The 27,533-nt window shown below is 33.8% G+C and overlaps 1 protein-coding gene across 5 annotated transcripts in view; it reads left to right on the top strand.

Annotated features, from left to right (window-relative positions):
• unc-5 overlaps nt 1-27,533 on the top strand; it is a 706,638-nt gene that overhangs the window by 522,010 nt on the left and 157,095 nt on the right. For 4 of the 5 annotated variants that reach the window (XM_074184449.1, XM_074184448.1, XM_074184450.1 and 1 more), the window contains one exon: nt 12,842-13,123. In XM_074184449.1, the coding sequence (XP_074040550.1) occupies nt 12,842-13,123 (282 nt within the window). Of the gene's footprint in view, nt 1-10,698; nt 10,812-12,841; nt 13,124-27,533 lie in introns of those variants that run through there. The other variant, XM_074184451.1, reaches the window with a different exon arrangement.

The raw sequence follows: 27,533 nt of genomic DNA, 5'->3' as shown, positions 1-27,533 counted from the left end.
TAACGATGTCCAAGACCGTGACATTCCTATTTTTTTAATTAATAGTTTTTATGATACCTAATGAAGCTTTCATGTTTGAGTAATCGGAATGATTATGATTATTACTGTATACAAGAGTTGCGCTCGACAGTAACAATTAAGATAAAATTAGTGACGGACGTTGAACTGCAGACAAAATATTGTAATGAATTGCTGCTTCGTTGGGTGCGACAGCGAGGAGCTAGTTTATAATGGAAGTGAATAGTTATTTATTTTTCAAATGCTTAGAATGTCTAACAAAAAAATGTTTGCTTGCATTCACTTCTATTAGCAATCACTTCATGAGTTTTTTGCCCGTTGGGTAATTTAATTTTGCTAAAGAACTATCCGGTGATTACTTTTTTAAATATCCTTCTCGTCTCCTAATTTTTCTGTCATATATACTGAGAGTTACCCGACTTGTAATAACTTATAACAGATTCGTGATCTATAGAGTTCATAACTAATCGTATCTTTTGACAAATAACAGCTGACGTAGCTACATAGTGCAAGTTACTGAGGAATCCCCTGCATAGCGAAACGTTCCTTTATTTTCATGAAAACTGCTATGAATTTTCATCAAGTGACGGGACAGTGTGTTGATAATATTGATGAAGACGAAATATGAAATAGGTCGAGGAATAGGTGAAAATTGTGAAAGCGATTTTTTTTGTATTCTATGTATATATACATAGAACGGCTGCTTCGATTTGGCAAATTCTGGTTTTGAATTGAGTGTGGAAGTTCAGGGAAAGTTTAAAAGTTTGAATATGAAAAAAAGAATAATGAAAGAACTCAAGAACGACTGGATCATTTTTATGATTTTTGGACTTGTCTTTATCGGGAATAGGATAATGAGTAATAAAAAATGATATTCTATCAATTGAAATAATAATAAAAGAACTCAAGAACGACTAGGCCAATTTTTATGAATTTTATGTTTTTGAATTTGTCTTCATCGGGAATATGATAATAAGTTTTGAAATATGATATTTTATGGATAAAAATAATGATAATGATAATATTGCATAGTTTTCGTTGCAGCCATGGTAACAAAGTATTTTTCAAATTCGGTTGCCAGTTTAATATATCTTTCGAAATTGAACATCTCAATTATTGAAAGATGATTAGAAATGAACTTATTTGAATAAAACTCACTAGTTTTCATCAAGTATGAGCCAAATAAAATAAATCTTTTAAGTCAAAACGGTATCCATCCATATTTTTCATTTCGTATTTTTGCTGGGGTCCGCCATATTTGATGTAGAATAACGTCATCGAACATGACGTGAAACCACAGCAAATATGGTAAATAATATGAAACAAACATACTTCATGATTTTGCATTATGTATGATTTATGAAATTTAATTTCAAATAAAGATCAGAGATCAAAATGACTAGTGCAATATAATAATTATTCTTTTTTGTAAAAAAATCGTTTTGGTTTTGTACTTCTTGATCTTCAAAGAATTAATAATTTTTGGTCATTGAAATAAGCCTTGAGTGAAAGACCTTTGAATAAAATGTTACCTCTAAGCGCCCTGTAGTGACAAATTGTTATAAACACTGTCCATTAGACCCAAGCTAAGGTTTCTAGTAACCATTTCGAATGTTAATCGATTGTATAATTAACCCATTACCAAGATGAATCCGATAAGCAGTACTGTGTTTTTAATTAGTATTAATTATTTTATAATGTCATGCTTTTTCGACGGGGAACTATTAAACGTTGTACTTTAGGGGTACTACCGCTTTTTTATAACGTGGGAAACCGTGATAGAAACACTCAAGGGAACTTTTTTATTTTGATTTGTTAGTAGAGCGTGGATCTCTACATTGGAAAAACTGTTGAATTTGTCTTGTATGAAATGGTTTCACTCGAAGTACTAATGAATGAATGTCGTATTTCACATATATCTAAGAACCAGCAATTTAGAGCTACCCTTTAAAAACAAAAAATCAGTCATGATTTCAATGTCGTCTCCCTGAGCAATATTTGTACCTTTTCGTGTTACTATATAGCAGATGGATAATCATGTGAAGACTATGCAAAGAAAATTACTCGTTTGTCAAATGAAACCGAACGCTCTTTTTCCTTATAACCGCAAGGGCCTATTGAAAATTAGTCTTTTGAGAAACCCTTCTGCTGCGGTGACTCATAGGTCATTTCCTTATTCATCCCCTATAATTCATTCAAATTACACCAGTACAGTGTTTGATTAGTCATACCATGGTGTGGTTTTCCTGAGTAATCAATACTTCAAAGCAATCGACTCCTTTTCATGTGAAGTCAGGAGATTATTAATGAACTATTCAGTTATTTGAAGCTACATGGTATTATATCTACTGTTGTTAAAGAGATTATTTCAATATACTTGTTTGAATCTAGTACTCTTATATTTATGTTTTGTCATAATTTAATTAAAGACAAATACTTCTTGTGTATTGGTTAAGCAAATAGTCTCAAGTTTCAACAAATGTGATAAATTCCTTGTCACACTACTTTATCAGTGTCTGATTGTACTTCAACTTAATATTTTCAAATCGATGGACAGAGAGATCAGAATTCAAAATATAACCAGCATAATCACCGGACCCAATACTCAAACCTTTCCTCATAGAGATATGTGAAAAGCATGTTAAAAACGTGTGCGTCTCGGGACGCTCGACAGCGGTGATATCTTAAGCTAACTTAAGTTGAACTATTCAATATTGAAACTGTTTAACCTGAAAAAAGCTCAGGTTATTATTTGAATGTTATTCATAATAATGTAAGAAAAGGTTATTTATTAATAAAATCTTTTATTATTAATAAAATCTTTTATTAATTATTTCATGTATGTACATATATTATGGGTAGTATAATCCAATTGTTAGTTTTGTACTATTATGTATGCGTATGCGTGCGTTACGCGTTAGGTAACGAAGCGGTTTACTGTCCCTTAAGAAGTTATCACATAAAAAATTGACAATATGTATCTATTGAAAGCACCCTCACCAGAAAAAAAATGCTCTATTTTGACGGGCGTTTTGCTAACCAAGCTAGTATCATCAAGACATGATTATATCCTCCTAAAATATTTTTCAATCTTCAAGTCGGGCATGCTGTGTCAGATCGGGTATTTATGATTTCATGGAAGATTCGAAAGAAAAGTAGATTTGTGTGATTAATGGGGTGTTGTATTCTAGTAACTACAGACAAAACTGGTATGTGCCCTTGAATATAATTTTTCTCAACAGATAATCTGTATGGAGAGGTATTTATTTTAGACCGATTTTTTCACCTCAAATTAATATTTGCAAATCATCTGAGATAAAAGTTATTACTAGAGAAAACAAAAGAGGTTGTGGCTAGAAGAAATAATCCACTATGAAACTGATGTTGACGAATCCGATGATAAATAAGTGGACGGGGAAAGTAGTGAATAGGAGAACAGTATTTGGGACAGGTGACGCTCAAAATGGACAATTAATTTATCAGAAAGTAAATATTTACATACGTGTGATGCACTGTTTGGAATATTACTGGAGTTTTTTCCCAACACCAAACCGTTATTTTAACACCTCGACATGTGTTTCGATCACAAAGTGATCATCTTCAAGAGGAAGACCAAAAGCATTTTCAACCGATATGTCTTTATATAGGTATATAACAGAAGCCTGACTAGTGACCAAATGGTGAAGTACTCTTGCTTTGGAAAATGCATGAATGAATTATTTATACCCAGGTCTGAGAAATCAGCACGACATTGGAAGGTTAATAAAAATGATGTCAGTATTTCTCAATATTGAGTTACATGACTACCCGTTCGATCCTACAAAAACACTCACCCCAGACCTTTATCGACAGTATTTGGTTTGCGCCCGAACAACACGCTCTAGTGGTATCGGATTCCGACGCCAAGCGTCGCTATACTCGGACGGACATGTCCGAATTGATCCTCCGGTATTTAGCGGGCGATTTCTCCAAATCTCTTAACGATCTCCTAATCCGGCGTCTGAGTATGTCGTTAGAGCGGACCGTATGGGAGGCTGAAGATTCTTCTCGAATTGTGCCCGGGATAGATGCTTTGACATCGATGGGTATCGTTAATTGAAACGGGTTTAGTGGGAATAGAGTGGCATGACGGGATAAGGAGGTGATTTTAGGAGAGGATGGTTAGATGGATGTTACTTTGTTGTGGGTTAGATAAGACAAGTCTGCAAAAAAATATCGAGAGCTGTTTTGTTTTTCTTGTGTAGTTCTTATGTTTTTGGGTGTGCTGAATCCGAAAATGGCTGTCATTTTGTCACGTTTTCTGATAACCTAGATATCTATACTGAACAAGTTATCATCTTGAAATAAAAAAATAACAAAAAAAATGTATTCATAATTGTGTAAGGTCTCGTGTAAGGTCTCGTCCAACAGTAGTCTGCCATCATTGACACGCTCCATCTTTCCTGGTATCTTTTTTCCACCTTGCTCTCCACTCACATCTACATTTTCTGCAAAGAAGTCGAGGTGGAAATTATGAAAATATACTTTCAAATTAATTAGGCAACCTCAAGCTTGAAATACTTCCTTATTAGTCAGTGGGATACGCTTCAAGACAGGCAGCAAACAAATCTGAACCAATGAACTCCAAACGTTCAAGCCAGTCTCAGCTACACACTAGGTTGTCGGATATAATCCAACGCCCTTCGTGGTATTAGCCAGGGGAGTAGTTGTTTTCTGATAGGCGTCAGTCCATTCAATCTACTGTGTAGGTGTATCTGAAACTGGCTTGAACGTTTAAAGTTCATTTCTTTAGATTTGTTTACTGCCTGTTTTCAAGCATAGCCCACTGACTAATAAGAAAGTTTTTCTTCCTTATTCAGAGTAATCGGGCAAATTTCGGATATGCAGTTGGTTAGTACCTCGTCCACTAGATGGAGTGACATTTTGTTGTTCGCTCCAACTTATGAAGAGGAATGAAATACTCTGAAAGAATTCCGATTATCAATTATGGAATATCATTGGCTTTAGGTCGATGATGGCCACTATCTTGCACTGACGAGTGGCTAATGAGCCCGAAACCGGTCTGCAAGTGTGCCCGTTCCAAAATTGAAGATCGACTCTTTCAGTTGTATTGGCAATTACATATGCAGGAAATTTTCTGTTAACATTCCTGCACTGACGCCTGTCGGATATAATCCACCGCCCTTCGTGGTATTAGCCAGGCTAGTAATTGTTTTCTGATAGATGTCAGAGGCCATTCAACCTACTGTGTAGGTGTATCTGAGACTGGCTTGAACGTTTGAAGTTCATTTCTTTAGATTTGAAATGCTTTCAACATTTTTTTGACAATTTGTTTGTAGTTACAGTATTTTTATTGCCTAAAATTTTCTCTATGACCTCTTTGAAGGCAATCCACCTTTATCTTTGAGGATCCATCATGGTTATGATGAATTGTGGATCAGTCATAAGCCATCTAATATCTGGTTCCACTTTGCCTTCGAGAAGCCTGGAAGCTTTGATATTGAGTATTTGGAACAATTCCTACCTCTGTGACTTAACAAATTGCTTCATCAATCACAGCTTTATGTGAAGCGGTGGTAGCAAAATTTCATGAGGAGGCACTAACGTTTCGTGCAGGATGCTCTTTTCACCAACGTTAAACTCCCTTGGAGGGCAACACTGTATGGTCCAGTGATTTGCTCGATCTCTACTATCCCATCGACACAAAAAGCAAGGGAATTTGGTGAACCCAGATTGTTTATATTTTGATTTGCAAAGAATGAATCCAAGGTTTTTGTAGGTTTTGAGGTGTACCTGGTGACCGATAGGAATGGAGTCATAGAAGCTGCCATTGTGAAGCAGAGCTGCTTTAAGGCTTCTTTCGAAGCATTTATTTATGACTTCAAGCTAGCCCAAGAAACCCGTATTTCATTATACAAATTTGTATTTTGAAAAATAACCTGACCTTCTGGGATTTTTTGAGTATTTTTTTCAGTTCTCACAATACCTAAATACATAGAATTCAGTTGAAAACATCCACATGATTTTTGTCTCAATCACCCCAATGATTTTGAGTAACAAATTGTTGAATAAAAAGTAAATTCGTTCGGAGTCCTTCAGAAGTGGTATAGAAAATTCGTATTTCCCAGTAGAAAAACATTCAGATGATACATCTGAATTTTTTCGGGTGGTAAATATTTTACTTTACATTTTGTTCTTTCTTACATTTTTATGAGAGTCATTTTAAGGAATATAATGCGTAATTCATGATATTACTTCATTTTCTAATTTAATTCACAGTGATAATGCTGCAAACCTTTACCAGATCGATAAATCATGTTCTCAGTCTGAATATTTATCTCCAAATTTCACTTTGGTTTTATGAAGAGAGATCCGTGAAACTGTAAGGACTTGGTGAAACAAAACTGAATTGGAGTAGATATGAAAAGAACTAAGATCCTTTTGAAATAGTGGGCCATTTGACTCATCTTGCAATTCATCTCTCTTAGGGAATACCTAATTATTTCACTATAGCAAAATAAAGTCGAAAATATGTATATTGAAAGCACTAATTGAAAATTTTAAAAGAGAACTATATATTGAAGAAATGAGAAATGAAAGAGAAAAGAAAGAGAACATAGAAAGTTTCATTTCTCTTTTCTTCATTATGATTACCTACCACGTAGTTACGGCTACATATACTAACTATAGATTTTGGTTGTTGAGGTTTTCGATTAAATTGGGTAAACTTAGTCATTTTTGTTGAGTGAATAAATGTATTTTTTTATTACTCTTCACGAAAAAAATCCACTTGGCTTCTTTATCTCTTTGATAAAATGGTCCAAATATCTATAAAGTGAGAATTTTTTCACGCAGAGAAGTCTTAACAAAGAAAGTGAAAGTATATAAAAGATTAGGATGAATAGCCAGAAATTTTAACATAGTAACACACCCCAAAAACCTGATGTGATGAATAGTTTCATAGCCACAAAGTAACACTATTGGTTCCTGCAAATTCGTATCACAAATCGGATGCTCCTCCATCACCAATATCCTTTTCCTCTACGCCCATGTCGTTATCTTCCACTTAAGTCCTGAGCGATTTTCTTCACCGTTTCGAAAAATACCGCAGCGCCTTATGATCTAATAAGTGAATCGATGAACACAGGAACGCTTTTAGGGCTTTTTTATGAGAGAACGAACTTTTCAAATTGACGTATCAGATTGGCAACAGACCGTGTCTTGGCCTGATTCCATGCGGATCCGCAAAAATTAGGTTAATGTATAGATGCGGGCGCCTCGATGTATCAGATGTTATAAATTTGTCGAGCGATTTGTTACGTTTTATCCAGGTTGAAAAAGATAATAAAGGTGGTTGCCAGGAAAACTGTTACGAAGATATGGCCGGAAAATATATTTCTTTGTGAACAGTTTTTTTTCTCTAAAATAGACCGCTTGCAGAATTGTTTTAATGGCAAAAACTTTGTACTTGATTGGCGTGTGTGTAAAATATTTTCCGAAGACAATTTTTAAAAATTATAAGAGAGCCACTGAACTGGCCACGAGATGGTCAAATTTCTATGGACTTTATTCTCCATCAGGCTTGAATCCTGTTATTCCTTTTTGGTGTTAAAGTATCTTGCTGACTGGTGAAGTTATTATGCTCGTTTCATATTAGATATTGAATAAAATTGAGGAGGATGTGCAATTTCAATGAGTTGCCATTGAACTATAATGCCATGTAAGTACCAACGTTTCTATGCCATGGTGAAGACAATAAATGAAAGACTTGGTTGAAATCAGTACGACGTGATTCCAAAAATGTTTCAAAAAGTAGGAGTATTACCTTCAATGCAAATGAAATTTTCAATAATCCTGTTAAACTGTTTATCACTGATGCTGACGTGCAATACAAAAACTTGTGACATGAGCCAGTCGAAAAGCATTTTTTTTTATTTTAAAAATTTAGAATGGATTTTAAGTGAAAATTTAGAATATATAAATTTTCCTTTGCAAAAAACAAGTAATCTGTCATATTAGTAACCCTTATTGCTTGATGAAAATAGGAACGCTGTATGAGTTTTGATGAACTTGATGGTCTATGTTTCATTATTACTATTATTTTCATAATTATTTCAACATCTATTTCTGACTGAATATTGCAATATATGTAACTGATTCCAAAACTATGAAATTATCAATTTATTGTCAACTTACTTCAAATTATTTTCAGATAATTGCCCAGGTGTTGCCCAGGATTTGATGTAGTGTATGCCTATTCATTTTAAATGTAAAGTTCATTAGAAACAGTCTATAACAATCCATATAAGGAATTCTGGAGCTATTGATACCGAATAAACGTAACAGCGCACACCTTGTATATTTTTTTCAAAAATTCAGGATACTAATGAACATACTAACTTCAAAAAATCAATGAATCTATAAGTTTCTTATAATCTAGTCCTTAATTTTATCTACTCTCATGTGAAGTCTTCAGCGAGATTATTTTTAAAAACAAAACACAAGCACTACTGGAAAATCCTTAAGTCGCTCTAAGAGCGGTGCCTGTGCGAAAGTAGCGATTCACACTGGATTTGAATCGCTGTAGATTAAATTCATTTGGAAAAACGTTCTCAGGAAGTTAAGTCCACATAAACGCAGTTCTCCAAATGAAAGTGTTCTTGAACAGTAAAGTTCGAGGTGTACTGAGTTGAACCTCAAAACGATATTGCCAAAGAGATCGAGTCGTTTTCAACAACCTTGGTCTATAGTTGAATATGATGGCGACCGTTGAATATGATTTTGATTCTCAAGTTGGCGGGAATTCGGTCAATATGTTGAAAAAAAACAATTTCTGAATTGTCGACGTTTCGAAACTTTATTGTTTCATCTTCAGGACTCTGAAGTATAAGAACAAGACATACATATTAAAATGGAAATTTACAAAGCAGTTCTGTTAGAAACAAAATAAGTTATGTAATATAACAATCGTTAAAAAATAATAAACGTTTCGAACACTTTACAAAAAAAACAACGTTGATGAGTACTTACATTTAGGGCGGCTTTCCGAGTTGAAGGGGAAAGTGAATTTTTCCGAAGATATATTTTTACCTAAAGTACACAAGGAAAATATTCCATTACGCCCAATTGTCAGTTTTATTGGATCACCTACATATAATTTAAGTAAATTTTTAGATGGTCTCCTCAAACATGCATTTATAAAAAATGACCATTACGTGAAAAATTCGTTTGACTTTGTCGATCAAATGAAAGATGTTATCGTACCAGACGACTTCATTTTGATATCAAAGGATGTAGTATCTCTGTTCACCAACATACCAATAGATCTAGTACTAAGTTTTGTTAATGAAAAATGGCATTTAATAGAACCACACACTACTATCCTTTTAGAAGCATTCATTGAGTTATTCCAGTTCGTAACGAGTAACAGTAAAAGAAAACGTAGATAGAATGTTAACAACATTCAATAGTTGATTTGAAAGGGTTATATAAGAATTTTTTCTTTCGTTTAATTCAATGTTTATATGAAAGTAGCTGTTTCAGGAGGACTTTCTTTCAGTTTGTGTCTGAAAGTTACTTCTTTGCATGATCTACACATCCATGTATAGAGTTACTTATTTTCAAATTGATTAATCCTTCTTTTCTTTGGAAGATTCTCTCATCCATTTTTTTTGTATCAGATGGAGTAGTAGAAAGCCAAAAACTTTCTTTCCCAAAAAATTCAATAGTTATCATCCCAAACTTCAGTTCAGTGTTGAAGAAGAAAAAAATAATAGAATTGCTTTTCTGAATGTTTTGCTGATAAAATCTAACAACAAAATTATAACTGATTGGTACCATAAATCAACATACTCTGAAAGATTTATAAACTACCACCCTATACACCCAATAACACAAAAAATAAACATCATCAACAATCTCAAATACAGGGCTACACATTTAGCACATGCGAATTTTAAAAAACCAAACCCTCAAACTAATAGAAACTATGTTACTTAAGAATTGCTATCCTAGATCTTTAATTAAAAAATTAGTATGACAGAACAAATAAACAAAAAAAAAAGAAAAAACACCGTTGAACATTAAATATTTCAAATTACTGTATGTAGCAGGTCTGACACCACAACTATGCAAGACTCTAGAAAATAAAAATTTTAAAATTAGTGTGAAATCTGAAAATACAATTAAAAATCATTTATTCACGAGAATAAAAACAAAAACACCAAAAGACCTGAAATCCAATATTGTCTATAAAATACCATGTGCTGAATGTGGAAAAATATATATAGGGCAAACAGGCAGGTATCTCAAACAAAGAATTACTGAACATAGCAGGGATTGTAAAAGCATACACAACCCACTAAAAACAATGAAGAATCCTACTAGCCTTGCAGAACATTACAAATCGTCCCTTCATACTTTTGATTTCGAATCAGTCAGTATTATAGGACAACAGACGATACTGAAAATAAGACAACTTAACGAAATGATAACAAAACATGGAACAAAATGCGTTAACAAAAGGTCGGATATTGAAAACTAACACACCTCATATTTCAATCTAATAAACAAAATCAAACAATAACTAACTTTGGAATCATTAACCGACTGCTTTTTCCAAATTCAATTCTCATTTCTTCCATGGGTTTTTTTGAATTATAAAGAACGATTTACAGTTCAGATTGTTAATCCCTTCGTATCTGTGTCAACGTCTTTCAGGAACCTGTGTACGTATTTATATTTTATGTCAAAATTATTCACTTCACCCTTCAACTCGGAAAGCCGCCCTAAATGTAAGTACTCATCAACGTTGTTTTTTTGTAAAGTGTTCGAAACGTTTATTATTTTTCAACGATTGTTACATTACATGATTTATTTTGTTTCTAACAGAACTGCTTTGTAAATTTCCATTTTAATATGTATGTCTTGTTCTTATACTTCAGAGTCCTGAAGATGAAACAATAAAGTTTCGAAACGTCGACAATTTAGAAATTGGTTTTTTTCAACATTCTGACCGAATTCCCGCCAACTTGACAATCAAAATCTTGGTCTATAGGTTGTTTTTGAAGAATGTCTGCCTCGTAGGAGGCGCTGCATCCAGAACACTGCTTATCTCTGCTAGAGCCATGGTTAAATAAGGTTTTGTTGGATTATTGTTTGGAAATTGAGGTTTTATACGGTGGCAACTGATGAAGTATGGTGTACTGGAAAACTGTGAACTGTTTACTGTATTTTGCTTTGTTTAGCTAGAGTTACGATGCATCTTGACATTAATGAAACATATTTCTTGATTTTCATCGTTTCAAATTGTCACTCAAAGCTTTTCCATTCAGTTTTAAGTGCTATGTCGAATCACTACTATACTTGAAAGGTTCTGTTTTGAGTTTGATCATTTTTCCTTTGAAAATGTTCAGTCGAAACTGCAACAACGCAAGTTACAAAAAAACATTTTTCATGATGATCTCATAGTACGGCTACATCTATCAATGAATTAGTTTTTATTTCAATATCTTTAAATTTTTTATATTCAGACATTTCTATTCGATAATTACCATTCCAAAAAGTCGAAGAGATAGGAAATGGAACTTTAAGTGATTTTGAGTAGTGTATTACGAGGCTATCTTTGATGAATTGGATAAATGTAGAATGCCAAAATCCTCAAAAGTCGAAATTATAGCCATATTGTCACTCGTTGAATGTTTTTTTTGCAGTGCACATCATAGATCACCCTCACGTTGGCATTTTTCGTGAAGATCCAATACCTACTCATTATCGATCGATTCGAACCACGCATTCATTCATTTTGTGCTACGCAATCCGTCATTAATTTTCCTTCTCCACATGAACCCAGCGATAATCTAAATTGGTTTTGTTTACATACCAACGTCGTAGTGAAACCTTTTAGTTACCAACGTTTAGATCTAATATCAGCAATTAACATGAGAGAGAAAAGTTATAGAGCTGTTTTGATAGTTTTATCGACAGATTTAATCGACTGGTAATCTTCAAAGGCATTTTCACGTTGTAGTAACATTGGCGTACTAAAATGCTTTTATGGAAGGGTATGCTTGTGATGCACTGTTTGGAACCTTTGGTGTAGTAATGAATAATACTGGAGTTTTTTCCCAACACCAAATCGTTATTTTTCGTTTCGATCACCAAGTGATCATATTCGAGAGGTTTGGTGGGTAAAGAAATTCAAGTAATATTCATGGAAGGGTATATTAAAAAAATCTCAGTTCACATCTTGAATATTGGTAGATATATTCAAAAATCACTTGAATACTAGCCTAGTTAATTATAGTTTTTTATGTATTCTGAAATCGTCGATTAACGAAGTTTCAATCATTGGAATAGCTTATTCTAAATTACGGCGTTTGTTCCCAGTTTTTTTAAGTCAATTCAATCTCTCAATTCGTGAGCTTGTTGACACAACTTTTTCTAATAATGTGAGTTTGTTTTGTTCAGTAGTCATTTGATAAGCCCATTAGTTTTTTTTACTTGTAACCTATTCGATTTTGTGATTACACTTAATTATTTTTCAATAAACTAATCACAATTCATCTTATTTATTTAATTTCACAACACGAACGTGAAAATAAAAATTGTAATAGAAAACTTTATATGGCGCGGACGTAAATAATCGTTTTCCCCCTCTTGGCATGGGATAACATTTAAGTAAAATGTACTATTTTCAGTTCCTTTGGCACGTTCTGATCTGTTCAGTGAAAATCTCACAAAAAGTATTTTTTTAATATATGTCTGACAATTATTTTCGAAAAATGTTTTACATATGACGTTAATTTTTGATCATTTGTTTCAGATTTGAAGAAGCAGTTCGAAGTGAACCCCGAATCGAAGCATATGGTGGAGATCGGCCACCAAGTCGACCTGAAATGTATGCCTCCCGTGGGCATGCCACCTCCGCGCGTGTACTGGTTGAGAGGCAATCAAATTTTGCAACCCGACACAGACGTTCTAGTGACCAGTGAAGGCCACCTTCTTATCGGACAGGCTCGGCCTCAGGATAATGGAAACTACACCTGCGTCGCTGAGAACATTGCCGCAAAAAGAATGGCACCAACATCGCAAATCGTCGTTTATGGTGAGTCACCCCTCAAGATTTATCGACAGATATTTTCTAGTACTTAACTCCACTTTGACTAACATCCCTAATGGTTTCCTCAAATAGTCGCCATTCTGCATAGCTTTCATCTCCTGCTAGGTTGTCAGACTGGACAGCAAACCATAAATCTGCTCGTTTAGAGCGAATATATTTCAAGCACAAATAATTGGTATTTTCTTGACTGTCGTATGATATATACCGACTAATTTTTGTGCCGACAAAATGTAGATGGTCTCTGTACGACAAAAGAAACATTTACCTCCGATCTTAATTTGTCTTGAAGTAGCTCTGCTGTTAATGATTTTCGACTCAAAATACTCACTAGGAGTCTGGGGTAGTCAGATCATAGGAGTGGCTACTCGGCTGTTAGGGGCGACATCAACATACATGATCACCAATAAATATTTATATCAAAGTGGTCATCGTGATTGAACAATTCAATTATTATATAAGTGCTGATAGTAACAATTGAAATTAGTTACCACTGGCATAGTAGCCAGTGCATACTCGAATGTTATGGTTAAAATCTCAATCCTCCATAAGTTTATCCTCCATAACTGGCAATGGAAAAATTCAAAGATTGTTAAGTGATTGATGACATCTAACAGATCATTAAAACCGTCAAATAATTATAGTTTTACATATTTCTATAATTTTGTGGGTCTTGACGCTTGAAATAATATTTGGATCATGCAAAATTTTTCTAACAATATCTAGAATTTGTAGTTTTTGTTCAGCCAATTTTTGTTGTATTCTGACAATGTTTGGTGTGAAACATCTATAGCCGCACGTAAAACCGATTGCTGGCGTGGCGATGCATGCGGTGGCGACGGGTCGCTATGCGCAAGCGACTATGCGATTCTCTTCCCACTGATTCGGCGTTATCTCTTTCGACACACTGAGCCTATATACAGTTGTCTATGCTACAGTATAAGTAACCTTGTGTTTTACTTAATGAATAATTTTCAAATATAATTTAATATAAAATATTTCTGACAATGATAATTTAGAAAGTGTAAGTAAGCAGCCTCCTGCAAAGAAAGCAAAATCACAGTATGACCCACTACCAAGTCATTAGTGAGTTATTTATATTATTACTAATTTTATTCACCTGCGCATTAAGTCCCCGTATATTTGGTCTGTCTCAAAGGTCAGTAAATGTAAAATCTACTCTTGGTAGATTGAAATTCATTTTTGAATTATTTATTAATTGATTTTCATTTCATTCTGATAATAATGCACTAAAACACTTGCTTGAAAAATAAATTGTCATTAACAGGAACATCAAAAAATTGAATAATTAATTAATTTTCTAATCAAGTTGGAATATTTTTGATATTTATAATTAAATGTTACTGTACATTTACTAGTACATTAAAGGCACACTTTTATAAATATTTCAGTACCCAACATTAATCACAGGGGTCACAAAATATTATTATTGATGTTTCACATCTGGTAGGCATCCCGTTACGGCTTACAATTTTTTTTACATATAAAGTAGAATCAATTATTGGAATTGAAAAGAATGTGTATCCAAAGTCTTGAATATTTTACATTTCATTATTGAAAATCTATTCAATGATGTGTGTCTATATTTCGTTTCCATTGGTTTTTGAGTGAGTATTTAATAATTATTGATTCTATATGATTCGGTGATACTGTTTATCATCTGTTATACTGTTATACCGTCTTCAGATAACTTTTGAGCTGTACATAAATAATTATTTTCGACATCATACTGATGTAATTTAAATGATAATTTCAATCTTCGAATGCTTATATAAAACCTAAGTTCGTTTAATACTTGCCAGTATTTATCTCTGTATAGTATTATTATTATTGATTTTCATTGACAAAGTTTCTGTGTTTTTTCCTCTTCAAGTGAAGTCTTATACTCTTTTCATCTTGTATTTGTTAATTGTCATACCAAAAAATAACTTAATAACTGTGACATTAAAGGATGACATATCTGTAATGTCATTTTCAATATAAATTACAATAATGTTTTATGTCGCAACTTTTTCATTAGGTATATTTCACAAAGAAATCGCCGAATTGGCTGATTAGCTACTCCCCCATTTTTTTCTCGAGAGTCCTACTTTGGCATAGCTGTAACGTACCCGAAGCCGCTAGAGCTTCCGAAACTAATTATTTTTAAAAATAACTCGAAACAAGCGAAGGGCGTTCGTATGTCGCTCTTATCTTCTTCTTCTCGTCTTCTTCGGAAAGGTGCACACAATTAAGGAAATTTCACCGTGGAGGCCGACAGTTGTTAATGATTTTCTGGTGCGCGGTTTTGTGCTAATTTCGGACTTTTGTCAAAGAAAAAACATCCAATTAGGGTTTTTTCTGAAATAAATGGTGCACCGTATTGGGTCTTTGCAGGGTGGGATGTTCAATGAATCGAAGTTGGGTCATTTTAGATTATTTTCTCAGTCTGTTTTCTGAATAGCACAGTTGATATCTATAATTGTATAACATGTTAATTTTGAAAATTATAAGTCAAATTACATTTCAATGATGTTTCGGTTAGTTTCCTAAAACCCTATACATTTCAACGAGTTTTGATACATATATTTTAAAATCAATTAATGAAAAAAAAATGTTTTAATGAACCATATCCATATCTACATCATTTAATATTTGTTCATTTACAGAACATTATTTCGCAACTGATGTTCAACTTCTTTTTGCAAGATTCGCAAACAGATTTGTTTTTTGATTTGTCTAACGTTATAACGTTAATATATTAACGACTAATTAATCCAAATTTTGACTAACATGACTGTGCCATCACTAAGTTTTCATAAGAGTTGAATATTTTAACGCAACCGGTGCTACATAAATATATCATTCGCAAGTTGATTTGTAGAGAGAAATTAACAATATTCTACCTGCAAACTTGCATTATTAATCATAAACTAATCTTCCGCAATATCTCTCCCTTATGAATTGCACAACCGAATGCGGCTCGCGGCCAGACATTGATAAGTATGGTGTAAACTGAGAACTTTGAACAACCAGATTTTAAGTGATGCTCTAAAGTATTATGTTCCTGCAGATCAGTTTTCATCAAGATTTGTTAAAGAGTTTTTGACTGGCTTTCTTACTATGATATGATTCAGACAAGTTTTGAGAACTTTGTCGAATATTTGTTTGTAAAATACAATATTTTTTTTTAATTATTAAATCCTTAAGGAAGGCCGTCTAATCGAGATGACAAACTTCTCCAGATAATAGGGGAGCCCAAGCGGGGATTTCAGGAATTACTAAAGCGCGGCAGATTAATATAAAGGGGGATACCTTGTACTCGGTTAAGTACCTCCACCAAATATGAGCCTCATATATAAAGCCGCCCGTGAAATTAAAGGATTAGATTAGTAAAAAAAATGTTATCATCAGAAACTCTCGAGCGCGTGTGATTAAGGTAGGGTGAATTAATTACATACTAAAAAGTGTATATTCCAGTAATCTGACAATTTGAGAGTAACGTAAAAAAAGGGAAGTTGTAAAAAAATAACATTATTTCGACATTTTCGAGCGTAGCTATTTTTTTTTATTTTGAAGAAAATAATTCAAGTATAACGAGAAATATATAATCTGACGATTTCCGCAGCCCGAAATAACAAAAATTCTCGAACAGCCGTGTGATACCTATATTTCTCTCTCCGCGTTTCTATTCCTCTTTCACTTTTTCTCTATCTATTACTTCACTCCGTCCCCACTCTGAATTCTGTTGCCATGACGCCATCACAGCTAATCACAGAGACTCGATCGTGATGAAGATGATGATTAATTATTCAATTAATTACAAAAAATTTAATTTGTTTGAGTATATTTTTTTAATTATTTTCTTATAAATACAAGTATTCTATTTAAAAAATATACACTTATTTATTCGCATGCTATTTCATGAGCTTTTCAATTAATTGAGTTCAATGATTGAAAAAAATTGAATTTTTTTTTGTCAGATTGGGCGAATCCCTCTAGATAATCGTCAGATTATGAGGCAGCACGTCTAGAACATAAAGATGAACTATATATATCTTAATCTGACGCGCTTGAGTATTTCAAAATGGCGGTATAGCGGTTGCGGCGGTACCGGGCCAATATATATCGCTCTTTCACGAGTAACCTGCAAAGAAAGCATGTTTGAATTTTCTTCTGACAAAAAAGCTGTTAGTATATTTGGTATCAGCATTGCACCCGTGCGGAGCCGGGGCGCGTCGCTAGTTGTCGATAATTCAGATTACAATTTCACAACTCTGGATAAATTGTCATTTGCAATTAATCTGTCGAACGAAAGTGAATGGGGGCTTATTTGCTTGACTTCTGAATTATTGTTCATGGCATTTCTATTATTGCAATGAATAAATAGAAATATACACTTTTTGGACTTGACAATCACAAAAGCTAATTACAAGTCAGTGACTGGTATACAATTAGATCTGACAGTTTATGAAATCGAAACTCATGCCAATATTCTTTCTTTTGACAACCTCCGAATAGTAAGGTCGGTCGGTTACCGGGTCGACGTGGGTGCTTTGTTCACTCAGTCAATAGGCCGATGTGTGAGTCGATGGTTCAAGCCCCAGGCTAAACGCTCGATTTTCACTTGCTATTGTCCAACCCGTGTTAGGAACCACACGTTGAAAGGTAAGACCTTGTTAGTCCTTAGCTCGCACAAGTTTCGACTTCTGAGGGCTGTCGTTCGTAGGGGTGTGATAGCTGGTTAACGGAAAAGACATATTTCAAACATATTTTTAACAATTACCTTCAATTCAATAAGCACTTAATATTCTTCTCAACACGGAATATTCAACTTTTAACATTCCGATATTCGATCATAAAATGATTCTGTAACAATTCCGTTGAACAGAAAAACACAATTAATGGAAAATCAGACCGTCCATAAATAAATTTCGTTCGGTTTTTATTATGAATGAATATCATTCAATATATCAATGGATTATCTGCATTATTCGCCGTGACAATATATTCGCGAATGGAAAAATGTGATTTGAATAAACAAAGTATCAATCAATGTCCATGAAATATCCGTTTCGATATATTTATAAAAATAATGAAATGGAATACGGTTATAATGAAAATATATGTGTTTGAATTGAGTTTTGCTTATATATTTTTTGAATGACTTCAACGCATGTTACGGAAATAAATCAATTTTCAATTTGGTTTATTTGTGACAAAAAATAAAAGTCTGTTTGAATGTGAACAGCAATGTTTTTGTCGAATTTTGGAGATTCGAAGTACGTTTCGATCATTAGTATTCTCGTCTTCAGTGAATGTCATTATTCGAAATACGGTTATTCATTATTACTAATTTTAACTCATTGATAATATATGCAAGTAGCATCGAACATCGTCGATGGAGGCTTTTCTGGCGAATATTTTTCCATATGAATGAACGGACAACCACATATAAGGGAGTGAATCCAGGAAAAAATGATTCACAAATACTCTAAAAGTTGGGTGTTTTGACTGGGATTTCAAGAGTAGAAGTTATAGGTACACATTTCATTTATAAACTTTGTAACCTCAAGTTCGAGTATTGAATCAATGTGAATTCCACAGTCATTTAACTACTTGAAAATGCTAACAGTATACTTAAAAGTCATCTCAGCTATAATAATAAAAAAAAATCTGTTTTAAATCTGTTTTTCCGTTAACCAGCTGTCGTACCCCTAGGAACGACAACCCTTAGAAGTTGAAACTTGTGCGAGCTAAGGATTAACGAGGTCTTACCTTTTAACGTGTGATTCCTAACACGGGTTGGACGATAGCAAGTGAAGATTGATCGTTCAGACTAGGGCTTGAACCACCGACCAACACGGCAGTCAATTCGAGTGAGTGAACAAAGCACCCACGCCGAACCGCTTGGCTACCGACCGACCATCCGGGGATACCGGATACCGAGGACCATCATCAAAAAAATCTATTTATAATATATATCAATAATCAGTTGAAGTTGATAAACAGTCCAAATTTCTTCTTCTTTTAGATTTCATCACCCGTTGGTGTTCCGATAAGTTTTATTTGTTGTGTTTTTTCTATTTCCACCTGGAAATTCACAATTCATCCATTGTTTTTTGCATTTCACTATTATACTTGTGATAGTGGGTGAAAATTTCTCCCAGTACAAGTATTTTCGTTTATTGGTTCACAAATATAAGCAAATCTAGGCCTTGCCTAATTCTATTTCATTTTTCTCTAATCCACATAGTTTCATTCCTTATCACTTGTTAAGAAAAAGAATGCCTCAAAAGGAAATTCCGAAATATCGGTTTCTCTCAAAATTGCAACAGTAGAATCTGACAACTACTTCCTCAGCTAATACCACAATTTTATGCAAGTTACTTCATTGAAGATAGATACCTAATCATACAGATGTGTCTCGTTCTCTCGCTATAATCAATCGAATAGACCACTTACAGACCTGTTTCGGGGAAACAGGTATTTCAAAAACAAGCAGTACTCAACCAATACACCGGTATAATTTAAATATAAAAAGTTCTTATGATAAGAAACTATTTTAGCTTCCAACTATTGCTTTATTACCCAGAACATACAGTACTGTGAAAGTACAAACTGAAAGTGACATAATCATTTCAAAAAAATAACCTAATCACCAATTTCATATAAAAAATTTCCATAAATAAAATAACCAAATATTATCTATTGGAAATGAAAAATTTATTATTTTGTGTCTCGAAAAATTTAAGATTTTCTTGGAGAAGTAGAAACTCAAAAATGGGATTTCACTAAACGATTCACAGTGGAATTCAAAGAGTATACCTTTGGAAACTCAACTATTTATGATGCACTGTTTGGAATCTTTGGTGTAGTAATGAATATTACTGGAGTTTTTTCCCAAAACCAAATCGTTATTTTTAACACCTCGACACGTGTTTCGATCACCAAGTGATCATCTTCAAAGAGAGTTTTAATCTTCCTCTTTGAAGATGATCACTTGGTGATCGAAACACGTGTCGAGGTGTTAAAAATAACGATTTAGTGTTGGGAAAAAACTCCAGTAATATTCAACTCAACTATTACTAAAGTGACCCAATATATCAATGAACGAAAATATAGAAACATCCCGACCAATTCACTGTGAAAAATACCTTTCCACGCGCCATTACTCTTCAACGCGAAAACTTCCTATCGGTCCTTACTCGGAAAATTGGTGAAAAGCAAACTTCCTGAACTGACCGACATCTTCTGACACTCTTCGATTCATGCCATCTACTCAAATTCTGGAAAAATCTACTGGAAGCCGTATACCGCATCGGCGAAAGAATTGGTATTCGGTTCAGCGGAAGTTTCAGAAGGAATTTTCAGTGAGACGTCAGCCTGAAAGCTGTTAAGGACGATTTTGATGTAGGTCAGAAGGGAAAAACTGTCGCCAGGATGTGAGGGAGTGTGATTTATTGCGGTTTTTATGGTAGGAGAGGGTTGATGGAAAACGTGTTCAGGATGAATATTTTTGCAAAATATTTGGCCTCGAAACTCCTGGAAAATTTTAATGATATTGTTATAATCGTTATTATCACAAAATGGTTTGAAGCACTTGGAAATAAATAATTAATAGCAAATTTCGAGGAGAGCTGCCTTACTCCGTATTTCTTATAGTTTCATAAAAAAATTAAAATTGTTTTACTGTAAGATAGCCAAATAGTTCCATGAAAGAATTATTTTAATCCAAAATTTAGGTGTGACATAATTACTAACTTGAACATTCGGAAAGAAATTTTACAAAAGGACTGATTAAATGTACATGTAATGAAAGAAAACTACCTGAGTTCACGTATAACCTAACTAATTTCAACATCAGAAAACACATGAACTCATGACTCTCTATCAGCAGATGATTCGCAAACATGGAATTGAATAAAAAACGTTTATTGATTAGTTTTTGATCTCAGTGTTTGTTAAAAAGTTTGAGTTTCAGTTGTGCTTGCTTGTGCGGCTCTTGATATAGGCTTATGCCCCTCCTGGGTCTTCACTTTCCAGAAACTACTCCTATGCTCGTTTATTCTTTGGGAAAAAGTTCACCCCGTTTGATCAATATGAAGACTCTGACGACAATCACAATTCAACTAGATGAGGAGATGTTTTCATGTTTCATATTTAGTAGAACTGTGACACCTCCGTTACTTGTTAACGAAGGCAGTCAGGACAACGGTCATATATGAACTTTTTTCATAAAATATGAAAAGTCATTCAAAATGCAACACGTTTTGCAAACTATTTAGTGAAATTCTCACAATGAAGGGTTATTTGAATACATACTAGAAGTTACAATAAAAAACGGTATTTTCTAACCAAGAAGATCAAACTTAATCCACTCATTTGTTTAAAAATTAATAATTATGACGGCGGTCCCTGTATCAATTTGTTTTAAAAATTCCTTTGTTACTTTGAAGACCTGTTCCATGAAAAAAAAACATAATCGGGTTGGTATTTAATATCTTCCTTACCCAGCTTCACGACCCATTGATCATTACATAACCGAATAAATTGATTCGTCACTAATCTCCCAGGTAAAACCGACTCATCTGAAGATCTCCATCATCAAATAACACGGATTCCATAAATCATGGCATAAGACCCCATTAATAACGACCTAACCTCCAAATTGGGGCTCTCACGCGTGTATAAAACTCATCTAATCCTTTTCCCCATACTACCGCGGCTTTTTATAGCACGGTATGCCTCCGTTCAGACAGCTGCCATAACTTTTTAATATTGCGAAAGGGATATAAAGATCATTTATAAAATAAATGACTTTTGACAGTTTCGTGTGAAGCACCTGTCGCCGCTTCGGCAGGTGAATATTGAAGTAAGCATGAACGACGAAAAAGAACACTGTGTTCGCGTAAACAAGATTATTGATGGAGAGGGTAATTCAGGTGGAAATTGTGTGAAACATCCCCAACTGTTCGCTTTTATCAATACCACATTGTAGTGATAAGTAGAATTGGAGCCTCTGGTGAAAAATGAATAACACAAAACACTATTCTAGGCGCGCGGGGATTGTGAAACTAATTTTGAATTATCTTGTAATCAATATTTATTGTTTCATCAATATAAATGTATAGATTTGTATTGTATTTCATCAAGTACCACGCCCACAATACATTAATTAATTAATTGTAATTGTATGTTGTAATTGTAATTAATTGTATATTTTACAGTACTATTTGTACTTGTTGGATTGATGACCTATTTATTTGGAAATAACTTTTGTTCGATTTCTACTAAGTTTTTTATTTGTAACGACCGGTTTCGGTTTGTTAGAACATTCTCAAGTAAACTGTTACATTTTGTCGAAACAAGTCCTTAAATAGACAATACACCTATTGCGGGCACCTGCTTGTATCATTGTATAATTACGAACTTGTTTTGACAAAATGTTGTTTACTTGAGAATAGTTTAACAAGCCGAAACCGGTCGTAACACTCAGTACAAATTAGACGAAAGTTATTTTCTTCATCCCATATACTATTTGTACTATTCTCTCAACTATTTTTGAGAGTATCAGTAGCTCGATTCCCACGATCCTGCGTTTTTTTCCAGTATCAACTTGATCAGAATCTTTTGTTGAAAAAAATTAGTAAACATGAAAGAAAAAGCTCCACTTTTAGCTCCTCGAGAAAAGAAAGCAATACCTAGCTGAAGGCTTTGTTATCCCTTTTCTTGAAACAATTTTGAATAGTTCTTCTTCTAGGATTTATATTGCTTCACGAACCCATTCAACAGGTTGTGACCCTTTTTGTGGTGGTAAGTCATTGATTCGCTAGAAAAGATTTCATTTGGGATGTACTTTGCAAGGACACTTCGGCCTAGTATAAAAAAAATATTCTCAATCTGAAGGTGCTGCAAAATTGAAGAAATTTCAAATGTAACAAATATATTCTTATCTCAGCTAGAAGAAAATCTACGATGGAACAAAAATGTTCTTATCTTTTGTTAAGGAAAGCTAAAATGAAACACCAAAGTGGGTGTATACTTCTACGGAATCTGAGGACACTTGAAAATTTTGAATTGTCAATTCAAAATAGTAGAAAAAATGAAGATTGAAAATTAAACTTGCTCAGGTTTTATACCTCTTTTATCTGTAACCAACGTTACTGCAGTGTCGTCCCACAAGGACATTTTCAAACAATAGGAATAAACTGTTTATTGTATTTGTTTGAAAATGTCCTTGTATGACAAAACTGCAATAACGTTAGTAACAAATAGAAGTATTAAAAAACATAGGAAGTTTTAAGTCTCATTTTTCATGATGATCTCCTACCACGTAGTAACAGCTACATTCGTCAATCTATTAGTAGAAAAAAATACAAATATCTCATTGCTACGCTTCAATCGAGACAAATGAAGGATGACATGATTTGAGAAACCGCTCTCTTCATTAAACTCATATTCGTCAATTCCCTAGAGACGAAGTCACTATATTATAATTTCTTAAAATTATATGATTTTCCACCCAAATATTTTATTTTAGTTTTTGTTGTTTTAGAATATGTGTTTGTTGAATGTGTATGTTGTTTTAGAATAATATTTTTTTCTTATAACTGATAATGTTCAAAAGTAGCAAGTCGGTTATCTAAACTCTCATGGTTATATAATTATCAAACCACAACTGACAAAATTGAGATCAAAGCGCAGCATCAGGATGATGTTTCATGTGAATTGACCGCAAATGGAATCCAAAGTACTCTTGTGGTACTCCTACCACTCAAAAATATTTTGTTCTCTACACAGTTTTCTGAGAATAGATTAAAATTAAAAATAAATGTCTTGTAAGTAACTAATATATTATTTTTGAAACAATTTTTCGGAAATATTTGAGCCCGTTTCTAGAAGTCTTTTTCTGCTTCTTAATTTTCCCGGGCTATAATCGACAATATGTGTAACGCGAAATATAAGACACGGCGTCACGACATGTGCCGTGTTACCGTCTCGGTTTTCATTTCAGCACATTCGTGTTTTATGTCGGTATTTTGGCCGCGGTCGTCTTCGACAAGATTGCTTCGGCTACAGGTAAATATTTGCGTTGACTTATCGCGGATCCGATATCACGGCGCAACACGTGAAAACTACAACAGTTTATGCCTTGTTTATATTTTCGTGGATACTTTCTAGGCGGTTTGTATGCGGCGGGCGGCCTCAGGACACGGGGTGGTCCACAGTGGCGTTCTGTGGACGGAAGAAGGCAGAAAAAGTAATTTATTTGAAAAATCGTCACCATACGTATGTTATACACATACGTATATAGTCAAATCTGGGAATAGACGTGAGAATTCTCACAACCTACGCGTTCTCTTGACCATACGAAAATTTAGAAAGCTTTTCTTGCATTTGACAAAAAGTGAGATAAATATATTTTCATGTACAGCTTTTCGAATGTGTCGACGTATATAGTAAATTTTTTGAAAACTGAACACCGAATCGATATGAATGGATAGAATCGCGACACTGTTATTGTGGAAAATGCTGTTATAGAGAATGTGTACCTACTCTATCATAATAGTTAGTAGTTGGAAACCACATGAAGTTTTAAAGAAATATTAGATACATTACGTTTATACAGTGTGTAAAAGTCAAATGGAATAAATTCATTATTTCGGATTCGGTTACGGTACATGTTTCCCGAAACACGTCAAATTCAAATTATAATTTGACATATTTCAACGGAAAAATGCTACCCCTAACTTCAACCCCCGTCGAATGGCAGGTTCAACTCACAATTTTTCAAATGGGAAGTATAGGCTTGTAGTGTAGGTTTGAAAGGTCTCTTCATTCTCTATTCAAAAATGTTATCGCTTTCAAGTTTATTGTTTAAGATAAATTAATATCCTATACTTACCAAAATTCGACAAAATGCACTCGAAACGTATTGCAATATACTCGAAACTCATTTCATGTTGAGGTATTCATAATAAGAAAGTAAGATAAACCTGTAGCAATGTTCTTTTTGGATGGTATCCTCTAAAAAATTGTAAATAATTTCCGTGGCAACAATAGTTTAAAACGCCTTGTCGACTTGTTTAGTATGTTACAACACTAGTTGTCAGTATTTTAATTAGAGTTTGAAGTTCGTTAACTTCAAGTTAGCAAAGTAAGCAAAATAGAGAAACAGTTTTGCGAGCTTGGTCATGTGGGCAGATAAAAAAAGCAGCTGCCAATGCAATGAGTGATGAACTCAAATTAGATGTGATGCTTGAGTTTGAGGAAAACCCACATACATCGAGTAGACAGGCATCCACTATATTCAATGTTAGCCATACATCGATAGTAAACATATTGAAAGATAATAAAATGCATCCCTATGAAATGATACCTACTGAGGATCATGGAAGACGATTTTGTGAGCTAATGATGAAAATGTTGGATAACAATATCATCCAATTAGAAGTGTACTTTATTTTTTAAGAGTCATGCTAATCGGCAAAATTGCCGCTACTAGAAAATCCCCACTGGATGAGAGAAGAACACACGCAATACCCTCACAAGGTTAATGTTTGGGCAGGGATTGTAGGAAACCATATCATTGGTCCCTTTTTCATTGAGGGCAACTTGAATGGCGATAAATATTTGGCACTACTTCAAAATGATGTCATTCCAAGTTTAGCAAATTTATAACCTGATTCAGGAAACCCTCAAGTTCCAGTGAATATGAAATGGTTTCAACAGGATGGAGCACCACCACATTACTTAATGTCCGGCAATACGTCGATACAAAATTTCCCAATCGGTGGATAGGGAGGCGAAGATCGATTGAATTACCAGCGCGACACCTGACCTTTCACCATTAGATTTCTTTTTATGGGGATATGTTTACAAAACTAAACCTTCAGATTTGAGTGACCTGAAAGAACGAATAAGGCTTGCGATTAGGTCGGTCACGCCTGATATGTTAAATAATGTTAGAAGACAGTTTTATTTGAGATTAGGATGTTGCCATGACGTTCGCGGTGAACATTTTGAACATCTACTTCGTTAACATCCATAATTCTTTTTCGTATTCTACATTTCATTATGTTTGGCATTACATTTTAGTTTTTCAGTAATTTTATTGAAGGTAGGGGTGGCATTTTTACGTTGAAGAATGTTAAATTATAATTTACATTTGACGTGTTTCAAAATTTTTTAAAATATGTACAGTAACTGAAATAATGAAATTCTTCCATTTGACTTTTACACACTGTATATGTTTATTACCACATAACAGCTGACATTCTCAAAAATCTATCCACAAGCTATTTATCAAGTTTTTGAATTTCAAGTATTTTATCAAAAATTAAATTATTTTATTTTGGTAACAGCTATTTGGATGCTGCTATTTGGATGTTGTAGATATTCCCTTAAAAAAAATTTAATTTGAATGTCGTCCACTTGGTCGAAGTGAATCTAAAACGATATTTTAACATTTTGTAAATGTGATTTGAGAGGGTGCGGATCTCAGAGACAAACCTAAGAATTTTACTCAAGTTACATGTTATGGAATTAATTGATTAATAATGTCAAATTTCATAAAACTCTTTTTTGTATTCATTCTCGAAATGTTATGAACATACTCTGAAAAGTATTTTTCAGATATTAATTCACTTCGGTAATCACATTTTTTCTATGATTCCATTAAAAAAACATATCAGATAAATAAACATTCTGGTCAACCTAAAACGTAAATAAGGCTCAATGATCTTGCTTGACCTACGCCTCATCGATACTGAAATAGAATCCAATTATTAGAATCACAATATTTTCACATCATAGTTTCATGAACCCTGCTTTGTACATGTGCCCTCCTCTTCAATTATTCAGGTAACGAAAGGGAAACCTGGAATACATGACCGATCGATTCGTCCAACTTTAATCACACAAGAAGGGTAAAACATTAATTGAAACGAATCACTTTGTGAGCCCGACTTCCGAAGGAGAAGGATAGGAATTCGGGATCAGAAAATAGGCCTTTACAGACAGCTGCAGGCTCTACTAAACCAATTAAAACAAAGAACAAGGCGATCTTTTGTTCTAATTGTTACCGAATTAGCCGGGTTTTTGGTGGGACTCTACTATTATTATACGTCGTTCTGATGGTTGCAGAAGTGGGATGAGTCTTGATACTATAGGAAATAATAGAGGCCTTAATTTCAGATGAAAACATCAAATATTTCACAATAGAGCTGTTTTTGACGTATTTTATGTTTTTCAGGCATAGGAGGTTTTCTTTCGTGGTCGTGGAAAATTTTGTGTAAACAATCAAAGGAAATTTGTCGGAAATTAGCTTTTTCCTCGAAAAAATAAATGTAGTATGGGTTTTCAGTCTAATTTGTTTTGTTGCTGCTGGACAGGA

This window comes from Leptinotarsa decemlineata, unplaced genomic scaffold (assembly GCF_025532065.1).
Source record: "Leptinotarsa decemlineata unplaced genomic scaffold, Ldec_3_MD MMD2_tig00026354_RagTag_RagTag, whole genome shotgun sequence".
Taxonomy (NCBI): Eukaryota; Metazoa; Arthropoda; class Insecta; order Coleoptera; family Chrysomelidae; genus Leptinotarsa; species Leptinotarsa decemlineata.
This window is presented reverse-complemented; position numbering and strand designations above follow the sequence as displayed.